Raw genomic sequence first — 26051 nt, 5'->3', positions numbered from 1 at the left:
AATCATCACCTCTTGGCCGACCTTTGGGTAATGAGGACCTACAAACTTAATTAGGTTCAGCCTTAAATCAGATACTCACTGTCTGGCGCTTTAAACTTGTTAGGGTTTGTACTTTGCTGGCAAGATGGACCTCTAAAGCAAGGATCTTGTAAGGTTGAAGGATTGACCCAAAATAGATTAAATTAAGAGCTAGAAGCTTTAGGGGGATTTGGGGGAAACCCCAAAAGCTTTGGGGAAGACAACTTTGGGGAAGACAAAAATTTATTTTTTGCTAAGGAAGTCTGTATACTTGCCTAGGAAAAAGATCAACTTATTTCAGCAGGTAGCTGAAAATCAAGGGTGCTCATGTCAGGAGAAACCTATTTTCAATGGCTTTGGGGGGATTGCAGCACATTTGGGCTAATGCCAATAAAATGAGTTTACTACTAGGGATCTTTTGAGCCTGATTATTTTATTGAGGGAAAAAAAACTATACCCCAGAATCATGAGCACAAAGGGGCTTTGGAAAAGGCCAGTAGATCAGGTCTATACTGGGAGCTCCCAGTTGCCACAATAATGAAGATGTCCACAGCTGCCATTGCAGAAAAGGTCAGAGATGTTCCTACTGACTCTTTAGCAAAGTACAATGAAAATCAAGGAGACATGAAAGGGAACTAAATGTTAAAGGGCTGTTAAGCTGGTTTAGTGGAGAGGGCAGCAAGCCTGGAGTCAGGAAGACTCCTCTTTCTGAGTTCCAATCTGACTTTAGACATTTACTAGTTGTGTAACTGAGAAATCACTTAATTCTCAGTCGATGATATTTGACAAAATCTGGGTTGCTTAGCTTTATCCTAAAATTGTGCCTGCTTGGGTCTAGAAAAGAATAATTGACAATTTATGAGTCAATATATTGATTTCACTTGTGACCTTAGAAAAGTCATCCTGATAAGTTAAAAAGACAAATATTTGCCCTTTGACAAATTCATTACTTATTGACGTATTGACATATATGGGAGATTAATGGGATTTAGAATCAGAAGATTCTGGATTCTGATATTTCTGAGGTTTGTTAATATGGGCAAATTGCTTAACTTGTCTAACATCCAATTTTGTGATCCATAAAATATTATTTATATAAGATATATTATATTTTATAGGGAATATTTATATAGGATTGGTTTGAGGAAAGGACTTTATAAATATTAAAATGCAATATAAATGTTAGTGGTGGTTCTGGAAACAAAGAAACTGGTTTCAATCTTATTTCTGACACCAACTATTTATGTGACCTCAGCCATTTGTTTAACCCTATTAACTTTAGATTTCTATCTGTCAAATAAGAGCATTGAACTGATTGGCCTCTGAAATTCCTTTCTGATAAAAATCTACGAGGTAATGATGAAGATGATGATGATAGTTTTCTTTTTGTCTAAAGAAGCATTGTTTTCATAGAAAAATCTGAGAAAGTCGTCACTTATTGACTCGAGTGATTAGACTCCTGATCTCTAATGCAAAAATTACTCTGGACCTACTGGTCCATATGCCCGAATCGATTAAAAAAAAGTTTATTGGAAAGCATTTGCCCTTGATCATTTTCCCCATACTCCCAGTTCTACAAGACACTAGAAGAGAGGGGTGGAGGAAAAGTGACAACTAAGACCGACTAGAGCATAAAGTCTTCCCCTATTGTGACCTCTGCTGCAATCAAAGTTAAGTAAGATGGATATAGCTTAGAGATGTATTTCTTCCATAACACATAGCAAGAACTGAAGAGATTCAATTCTAGGTACGATATTAACATCCAAGACACCTTATATTACTTATAAATTCAGTAATCAAGCAGCTATTAAGCACCTAATGTATGCCAGGAATGGTACTAAGCACTGCTGATGTTAAAAGATAAAGATAAAGATAAAAGACAGTTCCTGCTTAAGAAGCTCACAGTCTAATGAGGGAAATAGCATGGAAAAAATAGTGGACAAGAAACACACACACACACACACATATATGCATATATACACATATATGAATATATGTATATGAGAGATGGATATAATCTCTCTATATCTATATATGATTTTTATACATCTTTATCTATCTAATTAACAGTGATAATTAACAGATTCAGTTCTCTGGATTCTCAATGCCTTTGTCTCTAAGAATTTGAATGTAAGTGGGAAAAAATACTTGAATCCCATCCGAATTCACATCAGTTTCCTCCATGACATAATGATCTTTTAGGCAGAGATTGAGTGGTTTGCTGTACTCCTTCTTCAGATCATTTGACAGATGATAAAATTAAAGCCAACAGAGTAAAATACTTGCCTAGGGGTCACAAAGTTAAAGGATCTGAGGTCAGATTGCAGCTTAAGAAGTGTGTCCTTTCTGACTGCAGGTTAGCTTCTATCCACTGTGTATGGATTCAGAATGGAATAGGAGGAGGATAAAAGGCCAGATTATTTTCTAGAAATTTGTAATTTGTAAAACACTTTTTGCCAGTCTCAAGTCTCTCATGAAAACAAAGACCATCTTTTAGAAACAAACATTTTACTTATGTTTTTATTTGGAAACAAGGCATGGACATTATTGCCTATGGAGACCTAAAAGTAAATATTTCAGAGAGGGGTAGCTAGAGGGCACAATGATAATGTGCCACGTGTGGAGTCAGAAAGAATCATCTTTCTGAGTCCAAGTCTCACCTCAGACATGTCCTAACTGGGTGGTCTTGACCAAGGCGCTCAACCCTATTTGCCTTAGTTTCCATAACTGTAAAAATGAGTTGGAGAAGGAAATAGCGGACCATTTCAGTATCTTTGCCAAGAAAACCCTAATAAGGTCACAAAGAGTCAGACATGGCTGAAAACAACTGAAAAGCAACAACAATAACAAAACAGAGAGGGCATTGGAAAGATAGTAGATATGAGCAGAGTTTCTCTTTGGATGAAATCAATGAAAAATCATTGGAACTGAAGTCAGAAGATCTGGATTTGAACTCCAGATTCCTACCTTAAGCAATTAATTTATTTTCTCTGTACTCAGTTATTTCTGATAAAAGATATTATATATTATATGATCATATAACATCTATCTATATTAGATATCATATAACATTATTTCTAGATATACTATACAATGGCTCTTATAAAGTTTTCTGCTGGTTCATTTTTTAATTTTCTTTTTCTTCCTAGGATCATGCAGAAGAAGGACGGGCCAGCATTTACCAATCTGTATTCACTAATTCTTGTAAAGAAATGATGTGTTTCCCAGATTTTCCTTATCCTGATGACTATCCTAACTACATGCATAATACTAAGCTCCAGAAATACATAAATATGTTTGCTCAAAAGAAGAATCTTTTAAAATATATACAATTTGAGGTAAGGTCTCTATTATATGCTCTTTCCCCCCTTAATATTAAAATGTTTGTGAAGAGGAGAGCACATTTATACAAACAACAGTCCATTATAGAAATAGAGGCTAAATGTTCCTGCCTCTTCACAGACCTAATGTGAATTTGAACTGTCATTTAGAAAATTATTCCTGTGATTATTCTTTAGGGGAACATTTTGCTCCACTCTGGAATCAAAGTATACTGACAAGTAATAAAAATATTAAAATAAAAAAATAGAAAAATGCTATCAAGAGACACACAGATGCAAATGACCATAATATCTGTGTGGTCTTGATATTCCAAGAATAATCCAAGAACTCTTGAGGAGTAATTTAGGTTGCTGTAGAGAAAAGCTAGCTCTAAGTTCTCTTTTAAGAGGTGTTTGTTCAAAAGAATATGCCATCTAATGGGAATTGTGTCATCACATGTAGAAAAATTTAAACAAATTATGAATTTTTTATCTTCCACTAAACTGGTGAATTTCATCTCCACATAGAGCCTGAAAACTAAAATAAATGAATTATTTCAAGAAATAATAACTTTTGATGTGTTCTTAGAATTCTTTATCAATAATTTACCAGTAAGAACCAGTGTGTGGGGGAAAAAACTTTTTGAGCCACAAATTGGGTTTCTAGTGCTTTTTCTTTAAAGGTTAATCTTTCCATTTGGTTTACTAAAATATAGTGCTAAACCAAGTGTGCCTGTATCTATCACAAATTGAATTGATTTTACAGATTTTAATTAAATTCAGATTATATGGAAACTTTGTCCCGAAACTATTCATTGAGTGAGTAGAAGATAAAAAAGTTATTTTTCACAAGTAACAATACACTCTCATCTCAAGCTACGAATGCCAAATCTGGGAGCAGTTTATCAATTAGATTTATTACTTATTATTAAGCAGTTACTATGTGCCAGGCATTGAGATAAACATGAAGGATACAGAGAAGATAAAAATAATCTTTGGCTTCTAGAATTTTATATTCTAATGGAGAATAGAACATATAATTAATTAGGGAATACAAAATATACAGAGAATAGATGGAATGTTATCTTAGAACTACTAATCTTAGTAGTTGAAGGAATTGGAAAAATCCACAAGAGATAGAGGTGAGGAGGAAGAACATTTAAGGCATGGACTGAGGATTTCACTCTTGTTAGGGACTTGATTCTGAATTTGTTGTACATCTTGAGCTACGTTGATCAATGTGTAAGATGATGTTAAAGTTATCTGGGACAATATCTATTTAGATGACTCAATTGGGCATTCTCTTCTCCTTTAATTTAGTCTTAGAGGAAGAGATGATACATCAACCTCTCTACTTGTATCTATGATCCTGCCTTTCTTGTATCCTTCATAAGCTTATCTTTTGAGTCATCCTATCTTTCCCTAATTTTTAATATTTCCTTATATGATGACTCCTTACCTGTTGTTTACACATATGCCTTAATCTTCTGATCTTAAACAAACATTCACTAGACCTTATCAATTATCTAAGCTATCAATTTTAATTTTCCCTTCTTTTCATATTTGAATTCATAGAAATTTGTTTACCTCTATACTCTTCTTGAGCATTTATTTCTTTTTCTCTTATAATCTGGAATGCAATCCCCATATTTAAAAAAAATTATTCTCTCTAGAGTCACTAATAATCTAATAATGACAAAATTCAGTGTTTTTTTCTCAGTACTAATCTTCTTGATATCTATGAAGGATTTGACATTGTTGACTACTCCTCTTCTGGATTTTTGTTATACTACTCTCTCTAGATTTTCCTCCTATCTGTCAGACCATTGATTAGCAGTGTATATTGAAGAATTCTCATTCTGGACCCCATTCCCCAAGCACAGGTGTTCCTAGAACTTTATCATGGGTCCTCTTCTCACTATTCCTCTTTTAGTAATCATATCCTTATGATTTCATCTATCACTTCTATGCTGATAACTCCCATTTCCATATATCAAGACCCAAGACCTAAATTCCAACCACATATCTCCAAGTGATGATGCATCTCAAAATCAACATGTCCAAAACAGAAGTCATCATCTTGCCTCTCTCCATCTTATCCTTTCTCCATCCAAACTCACAACTCTTCCAAAATAGTATCTAATTGAGGGTACCATTACCGTTTTTAGTGACCTACGTTCACAATCTCAGTCATTATCTGCTCTTTCTTCGCCTTTATTCATCACATCTACTCAATAGTCAAGTCTTGTCAACTCTGCCTCTGCTGCCCTTTCCAAGTTAATTTTGAATCATTTATTATGTATATGTGGTTGCATGTTATATCTCCCATTAGAATGGAAGCTCTTTGAGGAGAACTGTTCGACTTTTTCCTTTTTATTTTATTCCCACACAATGCTTGACACATTATAGATTCTAAAAGACATTTGTTGATTGGTTGACTCTTGAAAGAATTTGTAGAAAGGTGTATATGTAGTGAAGGATTTGAAAAACGTGAATGGATTGCAGAATCCTGGAAAACTAGAATGGGTCCAAAGTGTGAACAAATTTAAAAGGTTTTTTCTTGTTTTGTTTTGTTTTGTTTTGTTTTTTCTTTTTAAAGGGAAAGACTTGGAAATGTTTGAATACAGGGGGAAAGGACCCAGTGGAGTGGGAGAAGTTGTAGATTATAGAGAGAAGAGATGATTTAGGGGAAAATCTGCTGAAGTAAACAAAAATCATGAAGAAAGGCAGTAGAAAGGTACATTTTGATGAGGTGAGGGGCCACCTTATAATCAAAGATTGGGGAGAAAGGGATTGAGAGACGATGGCATCAAGGAGATTTAAAATGAAGAGAACTTGAAAAGAGAGCTCAGGAAGAATTTTTTCAATATTCACAGTAGAATAAGGTGGAGATCCTCAACTGAGAAGATGAGCAAGGGGAGGTGTGAGTGACTTGAATATGGAAGCAAAGTTTTGGAATAGCTTTGGTGTTTAATAAGAGAGGAGAGTCAATTAGGGAGGAATAAAAGGATCACCTTGGTGTTGGAGTAGAGTAACAGCTAGTCAGAGTATATGATTTCTTCTAAATTCATCTAGGAACAGGAATAAAGAAAGTAGGAATAATCCTGTTAGAATTATGTGAGGGATGAATGTCTATAGGATTAAAGGTTTTAGGATTTAAGAGTAAAGGATAGAGTGGAGTGGAATGGGTTAACTATAGGATAGGGATTGGGAAGGGAGAAGAATGAAGTCTGATAAAAGGTGTGATGGTCTGATAAAAGATTAGAGGTCATGATGAGGACAAAGGAAAAAGGGAGGAAGGGTAAGAGATTAGAATCAACAGGAAGAAATAAGAATCTCTTTCCATAAGGGATTTATTTTCAGTAGATTTTAAGGTATTTTAGTGACTATGATTTCTATTTTAAACATACAGATTGCTCAATGAATATTTAATCACATAATTCTTCTCCCAGTAGTCAGGACAAAGCACAAAGATTATGTCATTTACTTGCAGAAATATTCCAAAGATCATAATATTACATATTTCTGTGTACATATGTGTATGTGCACTCACACACGCAGATGTATGTATTCATATGAGAACTTTTTTTCTCTGGGTTCCTTTAAGACAGTGGTCATTAGCATAAAGAAACATGCCAATTTCTCAGTCACTGGTCAGTGGGATATTACTACTGAAAAGAATGGAAATCAGGAGTCATCTGTATTTGATGCTGTGCTGATTTGCTCAGGACACCATGTGTACCCTAACCTACCACTTGATTCCTTTCCTGGTAAGTATAAAATATGTGTAGTTTTTCATGCAACTCCATAAAACCCAGCAATTTCTGCCAGATAACAAATATTCTTTTTTTTTTAAGGACAAAGATAACATGCTTTTAAAAATTGTTTTATTGATATTTTCTATATAATTCAAGAATTTATATTTCTGTAAAAAAAACCCCTAGAAAACATAGGAACACATGGACTTTTTCCTTTGTGAATATATATATATATGTATACATATATATATATAATTATATATATATATGTATGTTATATGTATATATCAGTTGTATATGTATATATGTGTGTATATATCAGTTTTGTTGCTTTCCTTAATATATACACACACATAGGAAATAAACATACACACATATATATACACACATGTACATGCAATCCATATATATGTATCATACACACACACACACACACACACACACACACACACACATATATATATATGCTGCCATTATGTATAATAGAGATAAATTGGAATCTTTTCTAATAAATTAAGTGGTGAGATAATGAGGGTGCTCATTACCACCATTTCTATTTGACATAGTTCTAGAAATGCTGAATATAGCAGTAAGACAAGAAAAAGAAATTTTAGGAATTAGCATAGGTAAAAGAGAAACAAAAATCACTTTTTTTTGTGTGGATGTTATGATGGTGTTAAAGAAACCCTAAAGAAACCACTTTAAAATTAATTGAAACAATTAATTGCGTCAGTAAAACTTCTATGACATAGAATGATTCCAGAAAAATCATCATAATTTCAATCTAGTGTTAGTGAAATCCAGGATGAAGAGGTAGAAAGACTACAGAATGTATACCTCTTGGGAATTTATGTAGCAAGATACACATAGAAACAATATTAAGTATAATTGCAAACAAGTGTTTAGAGAAAAACAGACCTAATTAATTAGGAAAAAAAAACATTGATTGCTCATGGGTAAGATGAATCTGTGTAATAAAAAGGACAAAACTCCCTAAATTAATTTACTTACTCAACACCATACAAACTAACCAACCAACGGATTATTTGACAGAACTAGAGAAAATAAGAAATTTCATATTGAGGGGAAAAAAAAGGTCAAGAAGAAAAAGAGAAACAATGAAAAGAAGTGGTAATGAAGGGGATCTAGCAGTGCCAGATCTTAAACTATACCTCAAAGCTCTTGATAAATAATAAAATATTGGTTTAAAAATAAATTAAAATAAGAGGTCAATTAGTGAAACAATGTAGATATACAGTGTACAGAAGCAAATATTTCTAATACCATAATCTCTGACATAAAACCCTAGAGATCTTGGGATAAGGTGTGAGTATTTGACAAAAATTTCTGAGAATATATAGAGAAGCAGGAAGGAAAGAAATAGATTTAGAACAATAACCCATACCTTAAACAAAATTAAGACCTAAATATGTATGTGACTTAGATATAAAAGGATACATTATAAACAGATTAGAAAAACATGAAAAAATTACCTATCAGATCTATGAATAGGAGAAAAATACATTGCTAAGTATGTATCCTCTATATTCATAGAGGATCACCGAAGTAAGCACACTTGAACATTATTTTTTTTTTACCAAATTATTATTTCATTAATATCAAGATGATGAAATTCCCTCTAGCACTGCAGATCAATAAGTAGCTGTATTTTGTAATCTTAATAAATTACTTAGATCATCAAAAAGTTGTCTCTTGCCCAGGGTCACATAGCCATTGCACATCAAAAGTTGGATCTGAATTCAGATCTCCCTGCCTCCGACGCCATTTCTCTGCCTAGTGTAGAACTTCATACTTCCTTTTAATGTGTAGTAATTACAATCTTCACAATGACCCAGATATGAAAATAGGTATTTTTTTCTCATCTGGAATGAAAACAGTTTAGGTAGGTGCCACAATGAACAAAACGTTCTCCTCTGTGTAGGTAGGAAGGAATAGGGATCCTGGGATTCAGACGCTGCTACAACTTTAGGGAGGGGGTGGTACAGTCTGAAGGCAATGCATTTTACTGTGGTCGAGGGAAGGAAAATCCCTGGGCCAAGAAGGAAAAAGCTAACTTTGCCCTAAGGCAAATCCTCCAAATCCACCTTAACTAACGGCTCTATGCAATGAAGGATTTGAAAAGTTAAGTCAACGAAGAGGATCAGAAACGTTGGAGGAGAAGTCAGAAGAGAGAAGTGTCTTAAAAATCTAAAGAAAAGAGAATGTCAAAGAGAAATTGATTGATGGTGTCAAAGGTTGGGAAGGTCACAAGATGTGTGAGAATTGTGAAAAAGCCATCAGATTTGGTTACAGAGATCACTGGTCATCTTGGAAATGGAAGTCTCAATTAAATGGTGAATTAGAAGATAGATTTTTAGAGAACTGAGACAAAAGTGATAGGAAAAGAACTGGAGGCAGGTATTCTAGACAGTCTTCTTAAGTACACTAGCCACAAAATTGAGGAGAATTATACGATTATAGCTACTGGAGATGAACAGAACAAATGAGTGGGTTTTTTTGAAGATGGGGAAGACAGGAGTAGGGAAGCAGGCAGTAAACAAGAAAAGACTGAATATTAGTGAAAATGAGAATAAGGTTGTGACCTGTTAGAAAAGATGGGGTGGCATGGGATCACTTTGGCATTTAGCTAGCATTGCCTTGGCTGATATAAGCCTTGTCAAGTAAGAAATGGGTGAAGACAGAAATGATCTAGGAAAACAACTTAGTGAAGTGAGATAAGGAAGAGGGAGAAAAAAAAAAGCTGTTCTCTCCTGTATTCTTGCACTATACCTTTGGATCTGTTCATTCAGGAGTTGGAGAATAATGAAGTTAAAGTTACAAGTTTAATGTCTATTCTAAACAGTTAGTTTGGCTCAAGATTGTGCCCCTAACCTCATCCAGCCACTGTGCAAATGAATGTATTGGAGTCACTTGGGACATAGACAGGAAAATATATATGGATAGGTCAGCCAAAATTCTACAGGAAAAATAATCCAAAAGAAATGTCTACATTGGATCAGCAATATTACCAGAGAATATAGTTCAAGTGCACAAGCAAGAATAAAAGGCATTCCCAGAACTATTCTTTCATGTTACAGGGTGATAAAGTGGCCACATAGCTACTTTGTAGCATATCCAAGGAAGGTCTCCTTTCTATTTCTTGACTGCTTGCAAAATTATATTGTTTAACAATCTAGCCAGTTTCTCTTATAGTCTACTAGGTGATATACATTATAACAGGCTTTAACAATACTATGGAACAATTGGCTATATTACATTAATGTTACTGAATAATAACAAGGGGATGGATATTATATAGGATATTATATTATTTTAAAATGGGCATAAGAGAGAGGGGAATCCAGAACACCCAATACAATTTAGCAAAGGCATACATCTTGTGCCCCAGTTTGGGTCAGAGTCTTTAGTATGACTATGGGTCCTATAGCCCAATAAATCTCCTTTTCTATTCTAATTCTCCCAACTGCTGGTGCCCATCCATATTGGGTTTGATTTAGTGAAAAAAACTATGACTTTTTATTTTGTATATTCCTATGTTTACATATTGTCTTTCCTGATAAAATACAAACTACCTAAAGCTATAGCTTCATTTTTGTCTTTAGATCCCTAGTAGCCAACACAGTACTTAGCACAGAGTAGGTGCTTAATAAATGCTTACTGACAGGTTATCAATTTTTTATAGTATGTAATGTAGAGGGAAGGGTCAGTTCAGAAGTTCACAAAAGGCTTCCAGTCTCTTAGATATGAACCAAGTCTCTATATTATCCACAGAATAAAAACCTGAACTAGCCAACTTAATCAAAATACTCTGCATTCATCAGTTTTTGTAGTCATTCTGAGTCATCATGATTTTACTAGTCATATGAAAATTAGTCCCTAGCAATGAAGCAAACTGATCATTGTGACTTATACACTGATTCATGTTTGTGTCTGTGGTGCCCATGTATGACCAGTAATAGTAGAAGCTGATAGAGAGTACAGAGTATAGTTTTATGTAAAGCAAAAATTCTGGATTAAAAGAACAGCTTAAAGGAATTGTGAGGAAATCATATGAACAACAAACATGAGGAGGGGAAGAACTAAAGAGTGAAACTTTCCTTTAGATAGTTGCCTTAGTTCATAAAGGGACAACTCAGTTGGAGTTCTGTGTTTCATAAAACCAAGGATTAGCTGAGTTCAATCTGCCATTCTCAGTCCTAAATCCCAAAACACACATTGCAAGATTTCTACAGGGAGACCTGATCACTATCTCTGTTCCTTCTGAACCCTCAACTTTGTCCAGACTAGTACAAAACTTCCATGTGGGAGATTTCCTGTACCTAAATGCAAATCACAGTCTCTTTCAGGATTAGGAGGAAATGCTGTCCTGCAAAAATACAAGTACCAAGATCCATTTAAAGCTTCAGAATCTGTGAAGGATTCTTGGTTTGTTTGAGTACCCTGTAACATTTACATATATATCTACTGTCCTCTCTGATAATCTCCTTGAAATTGATTTTTGATATCGGCACTTATATGTTAAATTTTCTGTTAAGTTCAGGTTTAATTGATAGAAAGTCCTGAAAATCTGCAAATTCATTGAATGTCCATTTTTTCTCATTGAATATTATGGATAATTTTGCTGGGATATGATATTTTTGGCCACAGATCTAATTTTTTTGATTGTTGGTAGATATAATTCCAAGACTGGTGGTCTTTTATTGTAGCTTCTGATAAGTCCTGTACAATTCTAATTATAGCTCTGCTTATTGGAATTGGTTTTTTCCTGTTTCTTGCAAAATTTTCTTTTTTGATCTGGGGTTTTCGAAATTTGGTAATAATATTCTTGTATGTTTTCCACAAAGGATCTCTATGAGGTGATGATTGGTGGATTTTTTTTTTTCAATTTCTACCTATCCCTCTGTTCTATCACTCTAGAACAATTTAGAGTGCAAGCTCCTTTAGGGGTGAGAATGTTTTTATTTTGTCTTTGTATCTCCTAATGCAGTGCATAGAATCCAGTAGTAATGTACATCGAGAAATGCTTATTGATTGATTAGTTGGCTGATTAATTGGTAGGTAGTAAGTAAAGATTTCTTCCTCCTCATGCCTTGTTAAATAACTCACATGACCAAACAAAAAGATTAAAATATTATTTTCAGATTTGATTTAGAATTTGAAATCATGAAAGCACCTAAATAGAGAAATTTGCAAATTTAAAAAGTGTATTTTATTTTTCCAAATATATATGTTTTCTAACATTCATTTTTGTAAGACTTCATGTTACAAATTTTTTCTCCCTCCCTTCCTTACCTCTGTCTTTCCCAAGATAGTAAGCAATCTGATGTAGATTATATAAGTATAATTATTTTAATCATATTTCTATATTTGTCATGTTGTGCAAGAAAAATCAAACAAAAAGTGGAAAAACTGATGTGACTTAAATTTTTTTTGGGGGGGACAACTAGAAGTTAAAAGTAAATGTACAACCAAAAATAGTTTAATTTCTCCATAATGCCTTTGGCAAGTAAATGAATGAAAAAAGCAGTTATTAAGATTTACTATGAGTCAGATGTTGGGCCAAGCATTAGAGATTAAAAAATACAAGCAATGGAAGCCAAGTCATGCCCTCAAAATTCTTACAAGACAACTCATCAAAGATGGGCAGGTTAAGGAGGAAAAAAGGATATATGAAAAATTTGGAAGCAGGAAATAAGGCTGGAACCAATGGCACGAAATTGTGGAGACAATCAGGAACCTGTTTTGAAAATGTCTAGGAATTCAATTTGCTTCACATTCTTTTCACAGGACTAACAAAGTTTCAAGGCAGCTATATCCATAGTCGGGAATATAAGGGTCCAGAAGCTTTCAAGGGGAAGAAAGTTCTTGTGATTGGCCTAGGAAATTCTGGATCAGATATTGCTGTTGAGCTCAGTCACATGGCATCACAGGTATAGAAACAAAAAAGCTTTGAGAAAAGAATTTAAACTCTTTCTAATCTAACCAATGCATTACTAGAGGTTAATGACAAGAGCATCCCCCGTCATCCAGAAATAATTCCAACTACTTTTCTGATCTTTTACAACCTAATAAAATTTTTATGGGAAAGTTAAGTGAGATGATACACACCAATAAGCAAATGGATTCTGCAGAGGATTTTCCTGAAGATTCACATAGTTGAAAGCCTCACATGCTGTTGAAATTGAAGGTGTAAGTCAAATGATACATTTTCCATGGGGTTCCCTTCTCTAGTTCAGGGGTTTTTCATTTATGTCCAACTTTCTGTGACCCCCATTTAGGGTTTTCTTGGTAGAAATATTGAAGTAGTTTGCCATTTTCCTCTCCACCTCATTTTACAGATAAGAAACAAGGCAAACACATGAAGATGAGATTTCCTGACTCCAAGTCCAGCACTCTATCCACTGCATCACCTAGCTGCTTACTTTTTCTAGTCCAACCTAAATTTCCTCCAGATTTCAGCTTTTTACAAATTATCATTACCACTTATTCTAAATTTCTGTATGTCACCATGATTAAATTGTAAACTCTGATAGTGTACTAAATAGCCTATTTATCTTTGTGTCTCCCCTAAAATGCATAATCAAAGAATGCCTGAAAGAAGTCATATTTAAGTGGGGCAGACTGATCATCATTTTTTAGAAGAAAGGAACATTTAGTAATAAGAACTAAATTATTTAACTTACATTTTATTAAGTATCTACTGCTACATGCAAGGTACCAAGCTAAGTCTTAGATATTTTAGATATTCTTCCAGTTTCTGACCACTACGAAAAGAGCTGCCACAAACATTTTGGCACATACAGGTCCCTTTCCCTTCTTTAGTATTTCCTTGGGATATAAGCCCAGTAGTAGCACTGCTGGGTCAAAGGCATTTAGGCATTGCTTTCAGATTGTATAGCATTGTGCATAGATTTCTTCATTTGATCTTTACAACAATTCTATAACATGAGCAAATATTATGGGCATTATTACTCCCATCTTCATGGGAATAAGTTTCACAGGAAAAAATTGAACAGTTTTCTCCTGACTTCACGTTCAACACATGCTCTACTATACCACAGTGCTTTGTGGAAATTTACAAACCCTCTGCCAATTAATACATATTTCCTGACAGTGATTATATGCAAGTTAGCAAATAAGTCTGGTTAAAAAAATACAAAGAAAGACATCTAAATCATGGTTCATATCCTCAAGGAATTTCTAAAGAAATAGAGAAATGGATGGGGGAAGAGAAGGTTCATCATGGAAACAAGATTAGCACATGTAGGTGAAAATAAGGGGCTTAACTTTGGGGGACATATAGCATCTCAAGTTAGGTTTCTCTGGATCCTTTATATACTATACTAACAAGCTGGAGCATCAACCTAGAAATCAGGAAGATCTGAATTCAAATCCATTCTCAGACACTTACTAGTTATGTGATCCTGTACAAGTCACTTAGCCCTATGAAATGAGCTGGAGAAAGAAATGGCAAACTACTCCCATATCTTTGCTCAGAAAGTCCCAAATGGTATCATAGAGAATCAGACATGACTAAAATGACCCAACCAAAGCAACAAAAAATGCTGGAAAATCACCTAATTTGAGGCTGAATTGATTTTGCTTATGCAAAAAAGACTTTATATAATCAAAAGTGTCCATTTTACTTCCTGTGAATCTATTACTTGTTTGTTCATTAATTCTTCACTAATTCATAGATCTGGCAGGTAATTTCTCCCATGTTTCTCTAATTTCTTTATTATGTAACTCTTTATATCTAAATCATGTACTAATTTGTACTTAGTTTTCTAATCTGTAAAATGGGTACACATTTATCCCACATTTCATGGAGTTGTGGAGATTTGAATGAGATGTATAAAAACATGTAAATATTAAAACAACTATCTAAATGTAAAAATATATTGCTATTAATAACTGACCCACTTCTGTCACTTTCTAACCTTTTCTCCTTGGATGGTCACACAAACACTCTTTTTTGTTTCTTCATTAGTAAAATGAGAATGAGAGGCAATTATGTTGTAGATAGAGAGACAGGAAGTCATGGGTTTAAGCTCTTCCTCTTGATACTTACTTCTCTTGATACATACTTGATCACTTAACTTCTCAATGGCCCAGGCAAATTAAATCATAGTTCTACTAAAAAATCAAACCTAATAATACTATATGAAATGTTCAGAATGGTTGTGAGGATGTCTCCAAAAGTCTTATATGCTCTTAATATTAGTCCAGTCCCTTCATTCTACAAACTGACTTGCCTACAATCACTCAAGTTGTCTCAGAGAATCCCACACTAGAACTCAGGTCTCTTCACCCATTGTCTCACTTTTCTATCCATTTGGTAGTCATCCCATTTAATACTACTGCTCTTTTTTCAAATCCAGGCAAAATTCTCTGTAAGGGAATATAATAGTATCCCTCAAAACTCAGCCCATCTGAAACTATATAGAAAATAGACCTTCGTTATATATTATACCCCTCATATTTTAGTCAAACCGAATTCAATTCAATGTTCAAAAGTTCATTAATAAATCCAATTCACTAAGTATTTATTGTTTACACCAATACTAGCTAGTGAACTTTCATGATTGGAAGAAGCTAGATATTCTCTTACTTGGTTTTAGCAATTGCTTTTTACTGCTAATTAATTCCAAGAGTTTCCAAGACTTCTATCTATGTGCAGGAAATAGTTGTAATGTTCTCTTTCTATTGTTCACAGATTAATCATTGAAACATATCATCTTTTCTTTTTTTCCCCTCCCTGCCCCCTGCTCCAGGTGTTTCTTAGCACCAGAAGTGGTTCTTGGATAATGAGTCGTGTTTGGGAAGATGGCTACCCTTGGGATATGGTGTATATAACACGTTTCCGAAACTTTCTCTGGAATTCTCTCCCTAACTTTGTCTCAGATTGGTTATATGCTAAGAGGATGAACTCACGATTTAAACATGAGAACTATGGCCTGATACCTTCCAATAGGTATTATATATAATTTTTAAAATGAGGGGATGGTTTATGATTACAACTCTCTGTTTACCTGATTCAAACCAATGAGATCCATTTGAGGATTAGATTGGTAATATAGCACAATATAATACAAACCCAGGATCATAAGTAACCCATACAAATTAATTTGCTACCACAATTTATTTGCTATTTGTATTATAATATATATTGGACATTTGTTTCTGTCTTTGACTTTCTTGAGCAATTCATAGTTTCACTGAGAGTGTTTTCATTTTCCTTCAAACTTGAGTTTTCCTATGTTAGAGGAGTAGCGAAGGAAATCCTCTGTGACAATTTTCAGAATATAATATAAAAACTTGAGATTGTTTTAATTCTCTTATTATTAGTGACCTGGAACATGTTTTTAAGTGGTCATTTACCCTTTGTACTTATTTTGAAAATTGTTTGCATGTTTTGACTACATATGTATTGAGAAAAAATTTAACTTTTCTGAGAAAAAAATCATTACATTCCTTCTTTAAAATAAGAAAATATGACATTCTTAAACAATGGTTTCCCCTTGTTGAAGCTGGGGATTCTATTCAATTTTTAGAGCCAATGACTATTTTCTTTTCTTTTATCATTTTGCTTTTTTATTTCATGAGAAAGTAGTGGCATAGAGTGTTACACTTTAAAAGGGAGGTATTCTGGGGATTTTCACTGGCTATTTCCCATATCTGAAATTTTCTCTTTCCTCATCTCTTTGCTCTGACTTCCCTGGCTTTCTTCATCTTTCAGCAAATGCCCCACTTTCTATAAGAAACCTTTCTTCTGTTTGCCTTAATCTTAGCACCTTCCCTCTGATATTACTTCCATTTTTTGTCAGATAAATAAATAGATATTATTTGTATGTAGTTGCTTACCTTTTATCTCCCTCATTAGAATATGAGCTCCTTAAGAGCAATTATATATAAAGACAGTTTTCAGTATTTACTTTTTATAAGATTTTGAGTTTCATATTTTCCCCCTCCCTCTCTTTTCTCTCTCCTTCCCAAGATGGCAAGAAATCTGATATAGGCTATATTTGTATAATCATATCAAAGATATTTCTACATTAGTCATGTTGTGAAAGAAGATTGAAAACACAAGGGAAAAACCACGAGAAAGAAAAAAATTTAAAAGTGAAAATAGTATGTTTTTTCTGTATTCAGACTTTTTTTTTCCTCTGGGTTGAGGATAACATTTTTCATCATAGATCTTTTGGAATTGTCTTTTATCATTGCATTGCTGAGAAGAGCTAACTCTATCAAAGTGCATCACACAATATTGTTTTCTAGTAGTTCTGCTCACTTCACTCAGCATCAGTTCATTTCTTTGCAGGTTTCTCTGAAATCTGCCTATTCATCATTTCTTATAGCATAATAGTGTTCTATTACACTCATATACCACTATTTGTTGAGCCATTTCCCAATTGATGGGCATCCCCTTAATTTCCCAGTCTTTTCCACCATAAAAAAGTTACTCTAAATATTTTTGTACAAGTGAGTGCTCTCCCCTTTTCACGATCTCTTTGGGATATAGACCTAGTAGTGCTATTGCTAGATCAAAGGGTATACACAATTTGATAGTAGGGCTCATGGTTTTTTTTTTCCCTTTTCTTTGTAGTCCCAGCATTTAGAACAGTGGCTGGTATATGTCAATGCTTTTTCATTTTTTTGTGGACCTAGGTTCAAAAATATTGCTTTTGACATTATTAACTATGTGATTTAAGAAAGTCCTTTAACCTCTCTCTGATGAAGCAACTCCTCAGGACTTATCAACACAGTGTCTGGAATATAAAAATACTGTTAAAATTCTTATTAACTTGACTTATCTTCTTAAGTCATATACAAACTCAGGGAGGGCATTCTGCTAAAGAAGTACATCAAGTTAATATAATCACAGCTCATTTACCATTTCATTTCATTTTATTTTTATTCAAACAGAACTTAAATAGCCTGGATTTTTCTCATATGGTTAAGTTCTGAAAACCTTGTGCAATTTATATACCCAAGAATAATTGTAACAGACAAACTTCCTCTTTGAACAAACTTTTGGGCAGTCAGTTTTGGTTTTGAAAATTCAGCATTAAAAAATTCCTACATTTCCCTTCTCATTGAATTAGGAATTTTACCAGATATTTCATTAGCTTAGAGAGTTCCCCCTATGGATGTAAATCATGTATTCTCTACACTGTAGAGTTAGAAATGCTAGAAATGGTTAAAGTTAGAATGGTAGAAAGTAGCCTAGAGTATTGAAGTTTCATGAGAAATGCCCAGAGTCACATAGCCAGTAGGTGGCACAGCAGCCAGCTCACCATCTCTACATCATACTATCAAAATTTTCACAAATTACTTTTTACTATCTTCTCATATTGCCATACTTCCACCATAAAAAGCAAAAAGATATTGCAAGCTACTGTTTGCTATCTTCTAAGGTGTAAGAAATGGATTACATGGTTTGTAAAGGTGAAATAAATTTATATTTTGAAATTATGAAAGTAGGGATGAAGAAAAAAGGAATAAGTTTTTATTAAGCACCTACTTTGGGCCAGGTACAATGTTTATTTTACAAACATTATCTCAATCAATCCTTATAACCACAATGGAAAACAAATATTATTATCCCCATTTTTACAATTGAGGAAACTAAGGCAAACAACAGTTAACTGATTTACCCCAGGATCACACAGCTAGGAAGTATCTGAGGTTGAATTTTACCTCAGATCTTCCTGAGCTCTAGTCCAAAACTCTATCTACCACATCATCCAGCCGCTGAGATACAAAGAGAAATTCCATGGTTTGAAAAGCTTCACTTGACTTGGGGTTCTGAGGAAAAAGGAAAACATTAAAATCCCCTTAAAAGCAAGCCAAATTGGAGTTTTGAGGAAGCTAAGTGATGGAATGGTTAGAATTCTAGTCTTGGAACCAGGAAAACTTGAATTCAAATCTAGTGTCAGACATTTACTAGCTGAAGGCCTTTGGCAAGTCACTTAATCTCTATAAAATGGAGATGAAAATAGCATCTGCCTTTCAGGGTTGTTGTGAGGATCAAATGAGATAATAATTATAAAGCACTTAACACCAGTGTCTTGACATATGGTAAGCACCATATAAATATTGTTTTTATTGTTATTGTCCTTGGGCATGTCAGACAGGGTTGTTGTTAGGAAAAAATGAGATACTATTTGGGAAGTGTTTTGCAAACCTTAAATAACCATATAAATACTGGATATTTTTGTTATTGTTGTTAGTCATGAAGATTTTAACATGTGAAATTGCAGCATCAAAAAAAATGATAGCTGATTGCACATATATATTGCTTTAGTGTCTTAGGGATGAGAGTAAGAGAAGGACAAAATGAGAGAATTTAGAACTCAACAAATTTTCAAAATGAATATCAAAAATTATTTTTACATGTAATTGGGGAAAAATAAAATACTATTTAAAAAGTACAACAAGTTTTATAATTAAACTGTAGAAAATAAATCTAAAGTTACCATATGCTAATCCCCTCTCTTCAGATAAGTAAGGATGCTACAGAAGTTACCTTATAGTTGCAGCATTATTTTAGGTTTCAAGGTACTTTCATAACAGCAATCCCTTTTTATTCTCATTTGTTTGGTGAATAGCTGGACAAATGCCCTATATAAGCAGCACAGAGAATAGAATTGTGAATTATTATGAGTAAAAAAAGTAGAATCAAATGAGAATCAAATGAGATAAAATGTAAGTTCTTAGTACAGTGCTTGGCGCATAGGAAGTACCATATTAAGGTTTATCAACATTATCATTATCGTTATAAGCCCAAATGTTCATTTTTGCCCTCTAAAATTCAGCTGTATTGTTGAAAGACTTTTATAAGATGCCTAAGTAAAGGAAGATTATCATTCCTGGGACACTTGTTTATCCTTTCTATGCAGAAGTTTGAGAAAAGAGCCTGTGTTCAATGATGAGCTTCCAGCCCGCATCATCTGTGGGGCAGTATCCATCAAGCCTGATATAAAGGAATTTACAGAGACATCCGTGGTGTTTCAGGATGGGACAGAGTTTGGACCCATTGACTTGGTCATCTTTGCAACTGGCTATGGCTATGCTTACCCTTTCCTTGATGATTCAATTATCAAAAGCAGAAACAATGAAGTGACACTGTATAAAGGCATCTTCCCTCCTCCCCTTGAGAAGCCCACCCTGGCTGTGATTGGACTTGTCCAGTCCCTCGGTGCTGCCATCCCCACAACTGACCTACAAGCCCGCTGGGCTGCTAAGGTCATTGCAGGTAGGCTACGCCATAGCTTCTATATCAAGGACTCACAAGAAAAGTTGGAGGTAGACCACAAGAGCATGTGTACATATATACAAAATCACATATGTATATGCATGTATATGAGTGTGTCTATGTATACACACATATGTGTGTGTATGAATCCTGAAGGAAAAATCAGTGTCAGAAGAAGGTTGCCCTTAAAACACTAGTTTTATCTATCTAATTTTCAATTTCACCCCTATCTCTGTTAACCTATTTCCTTCTTCCTTCAGGAGCTACATAGTTGGCTCTATGAGAGTAAATAAAGAAAATAAGACCTGAATGAATGAAGGCAATGTGTTAAACAAATTGACTGTGGTAACTCTAAGAATATTAAAATATTCTATAATCTATAATGTCCTATAATTAATAATGATAACATAATTCTATATTCTATAATGCTAGATAGAGCATATAGAATATATTCTACAGAATATAGAGTAATTATTATATAATTATATAATATACTTAATATATAATTAATTTTATAATTAATATTAAGATCATATCATATATAACATTAACAATCAAGCCTATCTTATTTGAGAACTCAAAGTACTTGGATGACATACCTCACTTCCTATAACAGAATCATAAAATGTTTTAGCTGAAAAGATCTTAAGCCGGAAGTATGCTGGTAAACATTTAATAATCTTCCCACCCAAAAAATAAGACCATGACACACCTTTAAATTAAAACTTCATTATTAACACTTTTTTGGCATTTAAATCTAGAAATCAACAATAACAACTAGAACCTTCCTTATTATGTTTCTGAAGTTTAATTTCTGAATTAATTTAATTTTAGTAATGTTTGAGAAGTTAAATTTTAAGGATATAGGTAGGGGGGAATATATAATAAATGCTTACCCTGAAAACTTTGAACTAGTTCTCAAGAGCCGGTACAAACTTGCTCTACCATGCTCTTGCTCTCAGATATCATCTATGGAAGACACCTCCTTCATTTTTGAGATAAAGAAACTAAGATCTCAGAGGGACTTGCCTTGTGTTCATTTCTTTATTTAACTTTTATTTTCCTAACTCTGTAAAGTCCATAAGAATTTAGCATAAGAAAAGAGATACATTTAAAGAGAACAACTCTTATAAATACAATTAGCAAGTCAGTCCTCTAATCAAAAGGAAAGGTAGCACATAAGAGAAAACTAAAAAAGAAGTGTAGACCTATCAGAGTTCAGGATATTAGGGGCATAGTCCAAGTTTTAATGGAAAAGGGATGAGAATGAAGAGAAAGATGACCAGAGCTGAGAAATGATGAGATTCAGATCCTGCTTCTGAGATAGATTAGATAGACAAATAGGTAGATATATAGAGTTATAGATATGATTTCTAGATTTTAAATATTGATGAAGAAAATGTATAAAATGAAGATTAAACTTGAAAGGGTATCATGGGTATATTCTTTTTTCAGTTTAATATATACATATAAATTAATATATGTATACACATAGATGTGTATATGTATATAAAATAGATATAATATCATGGAGTACATGTATGCATATAAATTTACACACATATCTAGATATATTTTTGTATGTGCTATGTGACTATGGACAAATCACTTTCTTGGTGTTTCAGTCAAATTGCTAAGATTTCAGAAGTTACAGTCAAGTTGCTGAACTTCATTAGCAAAATAAATTTCTGCATAGGAAGGAGTTCTTTCACAAGGAAATTACTTCCAGACTGAATTTTTAAAATGTATACATGATATATATGAGAGAGACACATAGATATAGATAGATATATGTATAATATATACACATATATGTATATATATATATAATAACCATAGAATTGAATTATGTTCCAGAAAAGTGTATGAAAATCAGATAAATTATTAAATGCATCAAAAAATCACTATTTGAAAAAATTCTGTAATGAATAGTTTGGGAACATGAAGGATCCTTTGTCATGTAGTTGATTACTCATAATTCATATGTCCTATAAGTTCTGGATTTTCTCCAAATAGAACCAGAGAAGTCCTATGTGTTTAGGGACACAGAGTACCATTGGAAGAGGGGGGATGAGACCCAGTCTTTAACCACATATAGCTTGTGAAACACAAGGTATTGTGTAAAGAAGTCTGATTGTGGCACATCGGTGGGGTTACAGCTAGCAACAATGAATGTATGCATACAAATAGAGTGATTTTCAGGCATTGTTTCAGATGCAAACAGATTGCTGTAGGTTACCATTTGCTTTTGCCACCAGGGTAGGACTGAATAAAGCAGATCTTATCCATAGGTCATAGTCAAAGTACAGCAAAAGGAAAACCACAATTTAACCAGAGACCCTGATCTAGTTCTCATTTAGAGGGCATCATTTATGGACATTTTTTTCTCCATTTCCATCTAGGTTCTTGCACTCTGCCTTCTTTCAGCACCATGATGGATGACATTGATGAGAAAATGGGGAAAAAACTCAAGCGGTAGGTGAATGCATATATTAAGGAAATAATTCCTGAAGTTAAGCTTTGTCTACACACAAGAACAGAATAAAAGACACCCAGACATTATGGAGAGAGACAACAATTTATTTTCATAGGCTACTTACAAGAAGATTCTATGTCCAAGATCATGGGATCAGAGATAAAGAATTGAAAGAACTCCCTCATTTTACAGATGACAAAACTGAGAACCAGAGATATAGAGTGAATTTTGCTGTTACTTGGCTAGTAAAATAGCAGAGCCAGAATTCAAACTAGGTCATCTGGGATCAACTCCAGAATGCTTTTCACCATGCTACTTTGCTCCACCTAGCCTGCAGATCTACATATTGATTGCCATGAGTAAGGTTTACATAGGGATCACTAGGAATTAGTTTTGTGACTCGACACTCCACATTTAAAGCATTTTTTTTTTCATGTTAATGCTCCTAGAAAAGGAGTGACCTTTCAGTGTGATGTTTTAGAAAGGTTTTAAAAGAATAATTAATAGATCACACCTGGATGTATATATAATAAGAGATCACGCCTGGCTTAGAAGTGAAGGGAGGGCCTTGCCCTTAGTCACACAACTGGCAAATTAAGAAGTTGGCATTTGAATAGATTTTTTGACTCCAAAGCTAGTACTCTTCCAAACCACTTACTCAGCAGTGGTTGGAACAAATTAGGATCAGTCATTTACTCATTTTCTCAAAATATTATTAGCTGTCACTTACTGATTATCAAGATATACTTCCTGAATTTGTCAACAGCTAGCAGGAAAATGAAAATAAAATTATCTGGGAGCTGGACCTTGGGTGGGGAAGTCCCTGGTTAACTTAAAAAAGCAAACAACAACAACAATGATGACCTTAAAAAATGAACTCTTCTTCTGAAGAATATTTTTAAAAACAAGCCCCATTCATGGTAATGTTTTTAATTGCTAGCATTTATATAGTGCTTTAAGTTTTGCAAAGCACTTTATATATCATCTAATTTGAGCCTTATAACCACCCAAAAGATAGGTAGTATCATTATTGGTATTTTGTAGATGAAGAAACTTAGACCCAAAGTGTTTTCTCTTTTGTTCTGATTCTTCTATCACAACATGATTAAGGTGGAAATATGTGCAATATGATTGTATATGTAGAACTTACATCATATTGCTTGTCCTCTTGGAGAAGGAAAGAAAAGTAGAGAAAAAAATCTGGAATTTAAAATTTTATAAAAGCAAACACTGAAAATTATCTTTACATGTAATTTGAAAAAATTAAAATACTATCAAGTGGAGAAATTTTTAAAAAAGATGAGTTAAAAATAAAATTCCCCCTTTTTTAAAAGCAAGAAACTGAGGCTAGTAGCAATTAAGTCCCTTGGGAAAGGTCACATAGCCAATGAGGAGATGGTTAGTGAGGTAAGATTTAAACTTAGGGTTTCCTGACTCCACAGTACCACCTAACAACCTCAGATGCAAGGGGCGAGATTCTAGATACTAGAGGGTATCAAAACTGGAGTCAGACACTACTGACTATATTTTCTTCTTTGATCTTTCTGTTGTACACAGTTCATTCTGTTGACTAAATTTTCCACCAAAGGAATCCTGAGTCCACAAAGGAGAGATTAGTTAAGAAAATGAGATTGAGTTTAGAGTTTGAAGAATTTTAAATTCCAGGACTTTATCCTGGAGAAGTAAAAGAATCACAAAACTGGAGAGCTGAGAATGATCTTAGATATCATCAGATTCAAATCAATCATTTTACAAGTGCACTTTGTGGTTTATAAGGCACTTTGCTCACAAGGTAGAGAGGTAGAACACTATACTGGACTTGGAGTCCTCCCAGTTTAGTATTTGCTGAGTGAACTTGGACAAGTCAGTCTTTTAGGGTTCCAGTTGCCTCATCTCCAAAATGAGGATCTGAACTAGTTAGCCTCTGTGGTTCCTTTAAAGTCCCAGTTTTCTGAGGAAGGACCAGTATAGTTATGGCTGTTTTATAAATGAGGAAAAACTAGGTTCAGATTACTATTTGATTTACCCATATTCCCATTGTTAGTAAGTAACAGTTGGAATTAGAACCTTAGCCTTCCAACTCCAGTTATGGATTTTTAAAGGTTTATTAATACAAATAAAAACTAATTTTACACAGTGCCTACTATATGCCGGGAATATGCTAAACACTTTACAAATATTATCTCATGTGATCCTCATAACAACCCTGTGAGGTCAGTACTATTATGATATCCATTTACAATTGAAAAAATTGAAGCAGAGAGTAGTCAAATGATTTGCCAGGGTCACACAACTAGTATCTAAGGATCGATTTGAATTCAGATCTTCCTGATTTCAGGCCCAGTGCTTCTTAGTTCAGTGTTCCATCTAGCTGCCTTACTCTATTTGACAGATGGTAAGTTGTGCTTTTGGATACCATCTCGAAGTCTAATATTCTTTTCTTTTTCTAGATTTGGCCAGAGTCAGACTTTACAGACTGATTACATCACGTATATGGATGAAATTGCTTCCTTTATAGGAACAAAGCCCAACATATTGTGGCTTTTTCTAACAGACCCCAAACTGGCAGTGGAAGTTTACTTTGGTCCCTGCAGTCCTTACCAGTTTCGTCTGACTGGACCAGGGAAGTGGGATGGAGCCAGAAATGCCATCTTGACCCAGTGGGACCGGACAGTGAAGCCAACCAGAACAAGGATAGTCTGTGGTGCTCAGAGACCACAACCTTTTTTTCATTTGCTTAAAATACTCTCTCTCTGTGTACTCCTTCTAGCTTTTCTGATGATGTGTTATTAAAAGCTAATCACTTCCAGGGCTTATAAAACATTTTCAAAGGTTAATATCCCCACCTCTGCAAAGAACAATCCAAACATTTTGAAATGCACTAGAACTCCTGAGGAGATAGCAGTCACAGGTATCACTCAGTTCAATCAATCCATTAATCAACATGTAATAATTGGCTTTTCCCAAGCTTCTTTCTTTTGATTCCTTTCTTATAGATTTAGCAGATAAGAAATTAATTTCTTTCCTTTATCAAGAATGAAATCAAGTAGTGACTAGGAAAAATGTATTCATAAGAAATTTATTTTCCTCCAAATGTTTTCTCTACTTCTTCTTTATTTGGTTTGATAGGAGCTTGTGTTTGGAAAGAATCAGAAGTATATCTGCCCCAAGATATGACCTTGTTTTGCAAGCCTGGTATG

General features: G+C 34.0%; 1 protein-coding gene across 1 annotated transcript in view; it reads left to right on the top strand.

Moving 5' to 3' along the window:
* Positions 1–25848, top strand: part of LOC141565378 (putative dimethylaniline monooxygenase [N-oxide-forming] 6) — a 29281-nt gene extending 3433 nt beyond the window's left edge. The window contains exons 3-10 of the mRNA XM_074308340.1: positions 3168–3356; positions 6946–7108; positions 12905–13047; positions 15892–16091; positions 20020–20375; positions 22778–22850; positions 24341–24343; positions 25302–25848. Of these exons, the coding sequence (XP_074164441.1) occupies positions 3168–3356; positions 6946–7108; positions 12905–13047; positions 15892–16091; positions 20020–20375; positions 22778–22850; positions 24341–24343; positions 25302–25644 (1470 nt within the window). The 3' untranslated portion in view covers positions 25645–25848. The remainder of the gene's footprint in view (positions 1–3167; positions 3357–6945; positions 7109–12904; positions 13048–15891; positions 16092–20019; positions 20376–22777; positions 22851–24340; positions 24344–25301) is intronic.
* Positions 25849–26051: the final 203 nt, after the last annotated feature.

Source organism: Sminthopsis crassicaudata, chromosome 4 (assembly GCF_048593235.1).
Source record: "Sminthopsis crassicaudata isolate SCR6 chromosome 4, ASM4859323v1, whole genome shotgun sequence".
In the NCBI taxonomy this organism is placed as follows: Eukaryota; Metazoa; Chordata; class Mammalia; order Dasyuromorphia; family Dasyuridae; genus Sminthopsis; species Sminthopsis crassicaudata.
Note: the sequence above shows the minus strand (reverse complement) of the source record. Positions and strands in the feature narration are given on the sequence as shown.